The sequence below is a fragment of the Hyalella azteca genome, unplaced genomic scaffold (assembly GCF_000764305.2).
Source record: "Hyalella azteca isolate HAZT.00-mixed unplaced genomic scaffold, Hazt_2.0.2 contig8450, whole genome shotgun sequence".
In the NCBI taxonomy this organism is placed as follows: Eukaryota; Metazoa; Arthropoda; class Malacostraca; order Amphipoda; family Hyalellidae; genus Hyalella; species Hyalella azteca.
In genome coordinates, this window is record NW_025938542.1 from 166,883 (window position 1) to 179,824 (window position 12,942).

At 38.1% G+C, this 12,942-nt stretch overlaps 1 protein-coding gene across 1 annotated transcript; it reads left to right on the forward strand.

Moving 5' to 3' along the window:
- Nucleotides 1-8,984: 8,984 nt before the first annotated feature.
- LOC108680705 lies at nt 8,985-10,850 on the forward strand. The gene is made up of 3 exons (XM_018169591.2): nt 8,985-9,181; nt 10,116-10,187; nt 10,619-10,850. The coding sequence occupies exons 1-3, from the start codon at nt 9,044-9,046 to the stop codon at nt 10,727-10,729; spliced, it is 321 nt and encodes a 106-aa protein (XP_018025080.1). The 5' UTR covers nt 8,985-9,043; the 3' UTR covers nt 10,730-10,850.
- Nucleotides 10,851-12,942: the final 2,092 nt, after the last annotated feature.

The following is a 12,942-nucleotide window of genomic DNA, read 5'->3' on the forward strand; positions in this document are numbered from 1 at the left end:
ACAATCGCACTTCCTGTACACTCCACACTCCTCCATTGACGCCTGGCGCTACACACCCGCACTTCCTGTACACTCCACACTCCTCCAGTGACGCCTGGCTCTACACACTCGCACTTCCTGTACACTCCTCCAGTGACGTCTGGCGCTACACTCACACCTGCACTTTCACCACAACTCCACCCAGGCGTCTTGCTCCTGTCTCTTTCCTTCCCCTACACTTTCTCTTTAACTTTTGTTGACGTGTGAACCACGTCGCGTAATTCTGGAAGCAAGCGAGTTGGAAGACTTAGTTTTCAAGTTCAAACATGTGATTAGAAGTGCGATATAAACTTACAAACTAATTTGAAACTTCAACTCTTATTATTTGATATGTAATGTTTTATTATTTACAAAGTAGTGAGCTACGAGTTCAAACTTTAACAACATTTAAAATTCGCTACGAAGACGAGCCCTGTTACGTATATTCGTATGCCGAAGGATTGAATACACGATTTTTCGTTTTCCTTTTCTTTATAAAATCGGTTTCTGCAAAACAAATATACAAAGGTTAAAATGGTTACATAAAATTAGTATTGCACATGGGTATAATCGATAATTAAAATCATTTATTTCGGACATAACACGATAAAAGACAAGAATGCTAGCTACAAGGATCTTCAAAATCAAAACACGCTTACCAAACATTTCCTTCTGTACAGTCCATAGCCAACACCGCAACTGACTCTATAGATGCCTTTAAAATCGAACTAAAGTAAAACGTCACTGACACATATGCATCCGGTGGCGAAATGTACACGAGAAGCGCATTTGAGAACCAGGTATTCAACAAGCCCCTTTGTCGCTGACACGGACACCACTTCCCTACGTACGAAACCTATGTACCTTCGCTTTTTCCAAGCACAGGCCGTCTCAGCAGGCAAATTCACCCTTTCCCTTCGTAACGACACAAGACTGAGGTCGTCATAGCACAATAGGCCATCACTGAGCGAACGTCGGGTCCTGAGCCTCCCACACTTCCCATGTACTCCTGCAAGTCTTGCAAGAACTGTACTGGGAGGTTTAGTGTCTCGTGTAGTTATTAATTCATGTTCTCAGGCTGTTTTATTCATTACGTAGAAGCTTTAGATTTTTCTTCTTAATAAATATGTTATTTCAACCGTGAATGCTTATTTTCCTCAACCACCAACTCTTTTGAAGTTGTGTCTTATATCCTTTGAACGGTATCCTATAGGATAACGGTGTTCTTATAATAAACTAGAAGCTGACTCGTATCAGCGTGAGGAGAATTGCTTGACTCTTTAGTTTGAATGTCGTTAATTACTGAAATATTCAGTGACTTAGATAAAATATTCCCTCAAGTAAAGGAAAAGAAATTAATCCACAATTAATTTCGTTCATTACTGAATCAACCAGTGAATTGAAAAAATATTGTCCGCAAGGAAAGATTTACAAATTAGCCTTTGATGTAACTCATTCCTGAATAATTAATTTATTGACTTTTTAAGATGCCTTACAAAAAGAACATAAACATATATAGATACATATTGAACCAGTTATTGTGGTGCTTTATACATATACCCAAACAAAGAAAATATTTTTTGAATGCTGGGATATTTTTTGAGGAAGTCAGCATGATTTTATAATTTCTTCCAGTTCGAGTTGCTTACGACAAAGCATAATGTTAGGAAGAGATCAATTCTATTTTGCCCAACTTACATAGGAGAGTTTTTTACTTTTCAAGCGCTTGCATTTTCTATTGCTTTAGAATTAGAACTTAGTCGAATTTTTGGGCTGCATGATCTGGAATTCTTAGAACGATCGCATGTCCTTCACAGTCCTTCTTTCTAACTAGCAGTGACCAAGTACCATTGCAGTGACAGTGACCAAATACCAATGCAGTGACAGTGACCAAGTACTATTGCAGTGACAGTGACCAGGTACTATTGCAGTGACAGTGACCAAGTACTATTGCAGTGACAGTGACCAAGTACCATTGCAGTGACAGTGACCAAGTACTATTGCAGTGACTGTGACCAAGTACTATTGCAGTGACTGTGACCAAGTACCACTGCAGTAACTATATGTATATTTGTATTTTCTCCCAGTGGCTGTGACCAAGTATCCTATCACTGCAGGCTGTGACCAATTACGTCCATTAGTTACCTGGGCGTAATGCATGTCGTCATGTGTTGCACATAAAGCTTTTATTGTGTATGTTCGTGAGTCTATTATTGTCTCAGCTACAGCCTGAGTGGAACAAACGTGGTCATAATATCTGTCGTCATTGTGTGTGTCGTCATGTTGTGGCCTGCGGCTGGAATATGGAGACTGTGACGTTGAATTCAAATATATATTGCGGAGAATTTTACACCATTCTTCATTCATAGGAAAGTTATTTCGGTTAAAATTTCTCTCACTCGATCATTGGTTCCGTTGTTCCGGCCCTCAAGTTGACAATGAAAATAGATCATAGAAATTAGGCTGAAAATTAAAAGTTCTAATAAGCAGTATCAGACTAAATAACGTGAACAGTTGAATCCCCAAATTTTGTTTCTAAACGAGAATGTCTTAGTATTTAGGTTGTTTAATTCTTCAAGTGTGATACTCAAATCTTTTCCAGTAAAATGATAGAACAAATTATGTAAAGGAATGAAATCAATGAAGTGAATGGAAGTGTCTGACATAAGTTCGGCTTATATCTTCAGAAATCAATAATTAACGTAATGAAAAACTTTTCATTTTCCGTATATGATAATGAAAGAAGCTCCAGTACAATCTTCTCAAGTTTTTCAGTTGTTACTTGAATCGGGCTCAAAAATAACCCAGTCGTTACAGTACCTGTGCTCAAGTATCCTAATCATTGCAACTATCACGGCATCATCTGTTTAATTAAGTTTCGTAATCATTACTTTTAACTGGACGCATGTATCTCAATCGTAACAAGTATCAAAATGCCAGTGCTAATGTGTGACAATAGTTGCAACAGGCGCGCAAGTATCCTAATGCTGCAAGCAACAGGCGCGCAAGTATCCTAATGCTGCAAGCAACAGGCGCGCAAGTATCCTTATGCTGCCAGCAACAGGCGCGCAAGTATCTTAATGCTGCAAGCAACAGGCGCGCAAGCATCCTAATGCTGCAAGCAACAGGCGCGCAAGTATCACACAGAGTCTTGCAGCACGCGCATTGTATTCGTAGTTGGCGCTGCAAAACCGAAAGCGGTTCCGTAAAGCACGCGCGGCGCGGGAATTAACTACAGTTATTATGGCGTCTTTCACTTTTTGCTTCGAACGTCTTTCTCTTTTTGCGCGACGACGCTAGAGCTCCCGCTGGTCCTGGACTGTGAAGAATGTCGCTGCCGAAAATTCAATGCGGGAATATCGCATTGACTGTCGATTTATTCGATATTTTTAAGTGTTGTCCATGAATATTTGTAAAATTATATACTAAATTTAGTGATAGTGTTGGGATGATATGCGTGTTTTTAAAATTAATTAATAATATTTGTGCAATGTCATAGCATGAATCACAGTGAAACTTTCATTGTGAAAGCATATTATCACCAGATGGTTCTGAAAGATAATATATTGGCTGTTAAATAACCAATATTTATGATAATCCTCATGAGTTCAGGGCCGGTGCAGGCTACAGGTTCACCGAGTAGCAGCAGGCAGCGCTTGCGTCCTGCGGTCGTCCACTTCTCCAGGTCAGTCGCTGGCGAGCGCTGGTGGGGTGAGGTGTGCGCGTGTCTGGGCGGCTCATCGCGCTCAACGTGTTCCTGAAAACAATTTTGTTCGATTTAAAACTAAGTTGGATTGAGTAGCATTCAGGAACTGTAAACTTTGTTATTTATGTTTGATAGAGGTAAAGCAAAATATGTGGAGAGTAGCATGAATGAGATTTAAGGCACACACTTTCTTGCCCATAAATGTTAGCAAATATTAATTACAACAATTTTGTTAATTTTGAAATTTACAAAAAATTAAAAATATATTTTCCAAATAATTTCTAGGAATTTTCAAATTGGCTAAAACGAAATGCATTTCTCTTAAATAATAAAATAACTTTTCCTCGTTGAGATACAAAATTGCTTCCATTCAGTTAGAGTTATTGACCCTCGTGCGCCTAAGTTAAATTTCATCTGAAAATAATTCATGATTTTACATTAAGAAAATAACTTAACTCTTAGTTCTATAGAAATATCCTAGTTAATTTGAACATTTTAAGACTCTTGGTTATCTCCTGGTGTACTCGTGGTGACCTGCGTCCTTAATTGTCGATCTCTGATAATTGTTATTCTCTGGCGGCCTGCAGCATCGCTCCTCTGGCTGATTACGTAATGACTTTGCTCATCTTTTTTTAAATTTTGCTTACCCCATCTTAATAACCCTCCTGTTAGTTTAGTTACAAAAAATTTATGAAAAAAATAAATATTTATCAATTAATTGCGGTTATGTCATGTTTGTAGAAAATAATTTGTTTACAGCTGACGGAACAACTGTTCAACTATGAAGTACTATTGATCTTTATGTACCCTCAAAAAAAACTAGGAACTTAATGTTGTCACCATTAATAACAATTGTTCGGATCAGTATTTTTATTTATCGTCAATTTGTTCAGATGCCAACAAAAAGTAATTAGGAAGCCTGGCCACTTCTTTCCTGCCGCTCACTTTCACTTGCCAGCGCAATGATCGCTGCTACACGACGTACGTTGCTTAACTCTTTAATGCATCGTCCATATCATGCAGCTATGCATTCCTTACTGCGGAAACTTGTGGCCAGTTCAAACAACGTCTCTAACGTTGAATTTAATATTGTAAACGTGAATTGATTTAATAAAATTATATATGACGACTTGTTTGATTTGAAATAATATTTGTTGCACATAACAAACATCCTTGAGCTCCGTTTACACCCTATACCAGCATCTAGAGACGCTAAGCTTACGGTAGAAAAGCTCAATTTATTGTAATAAATCAAGTTGCGTATCGCTTACATTGTAGAATGGACACAGAGCAAAGTAAGGCTGCTGCAAGCTACAGCACGGCTGCACTCGGCGCATACAATACGACAAAATCAACATTAGCGAACTATACTTATGTGGTGGCATGATTGAGCGGACTACGCTCGAATATGTTGATGATGGTTATGTGCTGGTATGGTGGTTACAATCACGCGGTAATGTTGTTGTGATGACCATACGTTGTAGCAAGATTTACAAATTCTATGAGACGTGTTTGTACGAAGATGCAACTTGACTTAGCGAATTATAGAGCAATATAGTTGTGCGTGATGTGTGATGATGCGGTTGTGCGAATAAGATATTTCCCGTCATAAAAAATAGATTTAATAACACTTCACATTACTACGTTCAGAAACTAAATCAATTTTGAACAGAGTCGAAATTGGACAGAAATTCTGCTACAACCTGAAGCCTAACACCACCAGCATCCATGCTGTGGATCACTGCCACCACCACCAGCATCCATGCTGTGGATCACTGCCACCACCAGCATCCATGCTGTGGATCACTGCCACCACCAGCATCCATGCTGTGGACCACTGCCACCACCAGCTTCCATGCTGTGGATCACTGCCACCAGCAGCGTCGCTGTCTCCCAGATCGGTAGAGGATGACATTTTGTTCGGCAATAAATCGGCATGATAAAGTTGACAAGATTAGGCAGTACAATAGACTACTAGATAATTAAATAAAGATAGATAGATATCTTTAATATCTAGCAGTTTTATTAAATTATCAATCAGTCATAAATTAATAGAAAACAGTCTCATATTAGTGTAAAGCAGTCGTAGATAAAGACCTAACAGTGTTGCGAAATAATCAAGCTGTCCTAAATAATTATCTAACAATCTCGTATGAATGAATGTGAAGCTGTGCTAGGTAATTATAAGCATGGGGCAGTCAAATATCAATTTATATCAGTTGTTGAATGAATTAAGTGATCTTGGATAAATTTCAAACAGTTTTAAATAAATATCATGACGTCATTTATTATAATGTATTTGACTTGTATTTTCGCATTTTACTGGTGCATAGGCAAAATTTCTCTTTTATGACAAGCAGGTGCCAGAAGCTGCCTCTGTATTCTTAGTACAATAATAAAAAATATAACTCAGTACTCACAGCAGTGAGTGACAGAGAGCGCATTTTCTCGTCGACGAAAACCTGAGGTCACGGACAGACGGACGGACGGACAGACAGACGGACATGGCGAGCACAATAGTTCATTTTTTCCATAAATGAGAAAATGCGCTAAAAAGAGTTTAGTGAGTACGCACGTACGTGATCTGATGCATGGAGCTCATATCGAGCGAGTCACAGGCCTCGCTAAGACGCAGCTTTCAATTCATTGAGCGCTTCGTTAAATATGCCTAAAATTAACGCTATTTCCCGACATGCCAGTTTTGAGTATTCGATACCCTATAAGTGGAATTTATCCTCTGATGTTTGAGTATTTCATAATTACTAGCATTATTTTAGCTCAGAGTTCCGAGTATTTGACTTTATTTGGTCTTGAGGGTAATGGTAATGTTGTAGCAGCTGATGGTATTGGTCTGGGACATGACTTAATGATTCAGCAGCAGGTAATGGTAAAGTTATAACAGCTGATGGTAATGGTCTGACACATAAGTAAAAAGTATTAGTAAAACAGCGTCAGTTAATGGTAATGGTCCAGCTGGTGATGCTCTAGGTCCCGCAAATATGGTAATGGCCCTGCAGCTAATGGTAATGGTCAAGTAACGAAATGTAATGCGCACGACCCTGTAATTCATGCTGAATCATCGGAATAAACCAGCGCAACTCAATCCTCGGTAATTCCTGACGCAATTTATGAAGGACAAGTCAAGGACTCCAGGAGGGTCAAAATATATGTGTACGTCGAGGAGATGAAGAGCAATTCAATTTATTATATTATAAATGAACAAGCTTATGATAAATTCCGATAGACATCATCTGTTTAACGAATTGCGGGTGTAAGAGTAGCATATTGCGTTCTCATGCATATACATTATAAAGCCGGCTATCTTTGCTGGGAATCCACCGCCTTAGGGGCAGTTCCTTCAAGTCTGCAAACCTGCCCTGTTGCTTCTGCTGTAAACCTGCCCTGTTGTTTCTGCTGTAAACCTGCCCTGTTGTTTCTGCTGCAAACCTGCCCTGTTGCTTCTGCTGTAAACCTGCCCTGTTGTTTCTGCTGTAAACCTGCCCTGTTGTTTCTGCTGCAAACCGGCCCTGTTGCTTCTGCTGCAAACCTGCCCTGTTGTTTCTGCTGCAAACTGCCCTGTTGATTCTGCTGCAAACCTGCCCTGTTGATCCTGCTGTAAACCTGCCCTGTTGCTTCTGCTGCAAACCTGCCCTGTTGTTTCTGCTGTAAACCTGCCCTGTTGTTTCTGTTGCAAACCTGCCCTGTTGATTCTGCTGCAAACTGCACTGTTGATTCTGCTGCAAACCTGCCCTGTTGATTCTGCTGTAAACTGCCCTGTTGTTTCTGCTGCAAACCTGCCCTGTTGTTTCTGCTGTAAACCTGCCCTGTTGATTCTGCTATAAACCTGCCCTGTTGCTTCTGCTGCAAACTGCCCTCTTGATTCTGCTGCAAACTGCCATGTTGATTCTGTTGCAAACTGCCCTGTTGCTATGATGGGCAAAGAATTTTGCTCAATATTCTAAACGAAGTTAAAATATTGCATATGACAAAAAATTAAGTACAAAATTTGTCTATAGAAGGGAGCAGAGAAGAGAATCGATCGGCAAAAATGAATTGGCAATAGAAGTAAAGTGTTAACAATTAGATTTTCTAGACATCAACTTATATTTTGAGCTTCTTAACACTGTTTCACCTCCACATTTTTTTAACAATATTCTAAAAACAAACCATTTTTATTTAGCTAAATTTATGGTTTTTATAGATCTGCCGTGTGTGTGCATCTATTTTAATGTATAGCAGGTCTAAAATATAATAACTTGATCCTATCATAAACAACTTGTACAACTTTCTTCAATTGTGTCAAATTATAATTTAATGTTTCAAAGTATGTCATTATGAGTCAGGTTAAACCTCCAGGATTCACCTTGACTTCAGCTGAACTTATCGTCAAACCAGTTTACCGTTGAGCTGCACTTACGAGTTCAAAAAACGGTAATCAGGTATACATACATGCAAGCCTTGCATGCCCCTTGCCCCTATGAAATATTGAGTGACGTAAATTTCAGTCAGAAATACAATTTTTAAACCACACACTTGTATTGTGCAACCTTACAATCCTAGCCCAATCAAAACAATGAACACTTATGTAAAATATTTAATGTCTTTTACCCTATTTATGTTCCTCTCAGGCTGTAGCTGAGACCACAATAGACTCACGAACATAAACAATAAATGTTTATTGTACAACTCAAAAAAAGTTACATCTCGGTGAAGGGAACAATGAAAATAAGTAACTGCAACCCTCAAAAGACCCACAGAGAAAATGTAGGGCTCTAAGTTCAAGGGTGCGGGGCATCTACAACCTGAACCTGGCCTAAACGAACCTTCATATTGTATAGGGTCGAGTTTTTTGGGTACCGAGGTGTAGGAAAAACGCACATAAAAACTTTACGGTGTTTTTATTAACCGATCGGGTCCCAGACGAGTAGAAACCGGGAATATTTGCAGGCAATCTCACATTTAACGCCCTAAAAAATTTTTACTGAGTGGGGTGCTACAGATATAAAAATCTACAGATATTCTTATATTCCTACTCAGTTATTTACGTATATAGTCAGTCTTCATTATATAGTTCAGGCTTAAGTTTTAGTAGTTAGTCTCCGAATATCAGAGAATTAGTCGTGCATTGAATCGCATATAATATTGTTAATATCAAACAAAAACGTGTGTAACAAAAATAAGTATGTCCTGCGTAATAATTATTAATAACTAAAAAAATAATACCCGATAATAAATTACTAATTGAACATATAATTTTCCCAGGTTACAAATTCCAGAAATAGATTTCTATCAATAAGCTAATAGTAGCTCAACGAAAAAATGAGTGGCTACACGTATCCTCCCATCACGATGGATCAGCAGCCACGTCTAGTGATCCAACACAAGGCGTCGTGGCTGGATCCCTCCGTGTATATCTACAAGATACTCATCCCCTGCCTCATCTGGCTGCCTCAACAGGTATCAACTCTCCTTCTCGTATCAACACACTACATAGAATCGTATAATTATCGTATAATTATCAATATTATCGCGATCATATAGAAGCCACAGCAGGTGCTCGGATGTGTATCAACACTCCTTCCCGTATCAACACATAATACAGAATCGTATAATTATCAATATTATCGTGATCATATACAATTTGTATCGCAATAATCTTTTTCATTATCATTAATCATATTTTTTTAATATTATCGTGGTCTACTGTCGTCATTGATAATTTTATTATTATTCTCTTGTTCTCAATCATCATTAGCAATTTCAATCTTCATTGCCTGTCTAAGCTATCTAAAACTTGTTTTTTTTTATGCCACACAATATAGTTAACATTATTGGATGTATGTAAGTGAACAAATGCATAATATCCACAATTGATTTGTATATAATAGATTTTTAATATCTATTCGTTATTGAATGAAATTTTTCATCCAAAAATTGATTGTTTGTGAAAATGACAGGAATTTATTCATATTCATTAAGAGCTTAATAATAAATAAAAATATTAAAAAATATTTTAATATTTTATTATTAATTTTGATATTAAAAAATATTAAAAAAGCCTAACATTAAATCAATTAATATTGTTTTGTCAAATCGTTCCACATTTTCATTATGATATGACATTTAAGTAATTTGCTTCATCACCGAATGTATTGTCATCATGAACAAGTAATTTACAACTTTTTCCCATCAAATACACGCAGTGAGGTGTCCAAATTCACGACGTAATTTGAGTAATTTCGGATTAATTTTATTTTATGATTATTATGATATTTTATTTATTTATTTATATTTATTTATTATAATATTTTATGATGATTATTTTTATTTTATGATTATGGTTACTTTCTATGTAATTTATGATTAAGTAATTAATTTTTCAAAATTTCAGTTGGCGGAAATTTTCAGCGCCAGGACGTTCAAAAAACTCATGTCAGTCGTTGGGCTGTCGTCACCAAGCAAGGTAACCAACATAAAACTTAACAGCTTCATTTTATTATTATTTAGTTCAATTAAGCAGATTCTTATTATGATTTGCTTTAATTAATTGGTTACTTGGTCTAATTACATTTTAAATCGGAACTGTGAGTTTATTTAATTTTTAAATTGCACTGACATTTAGTGTAATTAAATTGCCTCCAACAAACTTGTTCCGATTGAGTAAAAAATATTCTAACGGCATAACTCGAATTATTTAAAGAATTCTACAGCTAGTAAGCCGCAAGTACAAGACAAACAACATGACATAAAACAAGAACAATTTATTTGAAATAACACACGTAATTTTGTCTCTGCCATCATATATAGATGAATATGTAAACCAATATATAGTTTTATAATGAAATTTGTCATCTTCGATCAAAAAATAAATCATATTCATTTATTATCGTACAGAGCGTCAGAGACAAACCTGACGACTGCTCGGGCTTCACTGCGGAGAAAATCAGCGAGAGTCTGGAGTTGATACAAGCCAAGAAGGTATTCAACAGATTTAGGATGAGTTGATACAAGCAAAAAAGGTATTCAACAGATTCAAAATGAGTTGATACAAGCCAAGAAGGTATTCAACAGATTTGGGATGTGTTTATACAAGCCAAGAAGGTATTCAACAGATTTAGCATGTATTGATACAAGCAAAAAAGGTATTCAACAGATTCAAAATGAGTTGATACAAGCCAAAAAAGTATTCAACAGATTTAGGATGTGTTGATACAAGCCAAAAAGGTATTCAATAGATTCTGGGTAAGTTGATACAAGTAAGATGTTATTCAACAGATTTAGGAAAGCAATTTCTCAGATGAAAGCAACTGAACTAGTGCTTTGCGCAAGTTTGAAATAGCTTTCGAATGCTACGAAAAATTGAGTAGAAAAATCAAACAACACTTTCGTCCAAAGTTTTTCATACTATATTACATATTACATACATATTATATTATGTTTTTTATACTATATACTATATTACTATCCTTAATTATCGCACTACGGTATAATAATCACGGTACGAGAGTCATTGTGTCATTGCGTGCACGCCACAGGCGCATGTGAGCGAGGTGGGCGAACATCGAATGGTGCAAATTTTTTTATACTTCATTGCATATCCTTAATTATCGCACTTCAGTGTAATAATCATGATTCGAGAGTCATTGTATCCTTGTGTGACGGAACCCGAATTTTATGAAATAATTTTTTTTGAACGTAGTATTGGCTGGACTTGGAAGATCAACTTCATTAAGAGATTCGAGTCCTGATATTATCTATTACGTTAAAATATGACTCAATAATTGTTGAATGTATTTATTTATGACTAAGCAATGTGTAAACGAATATTTATTTGGTGACCGTAATATGGAAACTTGTCTAGCTGAGGTGATTGTAGTCTTGGAACGAGACGGGGCGTGGCTCCAGCGTGATTGGTCAAGCTGCTCCTAACCTCGTTATAGCGCGCGCTAGGCAGTCGTGAACGATGGAGAGTTTGGTCTCTTTGGAATTAGTTTAAGATTATTAGATTTTTAACTGTGATTAGATTGCCAAATGATTACCAAAAATGTTGACTTTATTGTATTATATTATATTATCTATTTTTTATTCCGGTCACACAAGTGAAGTTAAGAAATTTGGTGGCAGCGGTGGGATTGGAGTGTCTTCCATCGGCGCTCCGAAGCAGTGAAACAAACTTTCCTGCTTTTATATACCGGACGGACCCACAACCTTCGGCGTTATGGCTGAGGCTCAGCAGCAACTGCTAGGGGGAGCTGGAGCACAACAAGTCACCCCTCCAAGGCGCCGCTCGACTGTGTCAAGTTTGGCGCTTGATTTCAACGAAGAAGAAAACTTCGATAACCAACTATGACTACGTGACAATGATAACCGGATGAATCCGAAGCCAGCGGTATAATGGCGGACTTTTCGGCGCGAAACAGAAAATATTAGGATACATCAGGAGCTACGGCGTAATGGCGGATCAATTGCTCGAGAGAGCGGGAGCGCGGCGTGATGCTCAGCCGAGGCGTCGCTATGAGATCAAGTTTGAGGCACGACCTCAACGTGAACATGAGAAACTAGAAGATTATGCAGAGTATTTTGAAAATTTTTGTGCTGCCGTTGAAGTTGATGAAGATGAGCAGGTCCGTCTCTTCAGGGCTCTTCTGAACGCATCGTCACGACGACGATTGAAAATGATCGACAGAGAGTTGCTGACTTGGCAGGATGTGCGCTTCTATCTCCTGCGGCAAGGAAGCACGGAGGAGAGGAATCGAGCTCGGCGGAGGCTGAGTCAACGGACCTGGGGTCCGAATGAAGAACTTATGGACTTCGCTGCTGATTGTCTGGGTCTTGCGCTAAAGGCATGGCCGGGTAACAGACAAGGGGCGGAGGAGATGGCGATCGACGCGTTTATTGAGGGGCTTCCTTCCGATCTCAGAGATCGGGCTGAACAAAGAGATGCGGGCGATCTGTGGGAGCTGGCTCAATATGTTTCCGACCAATATGAGAAAATGTGTACCAGAAGATTTTTAAGACCAGCCGAAGATAGTAACAGGTTTTATGAGGTCAAACCTGCTGAGTTCCAGCACGGAAGATCCACTGCACTCCCGCATCGGAGTGACCTGACTCGTCAACCTTGTGGAGAGCGAGATCACAAGTCTCGAAAATGCAATGAGGCTGCTGCAATTAGCTTAGAAGATTGCACGCCTAGACGCCGCACTAATGATAATGAATTT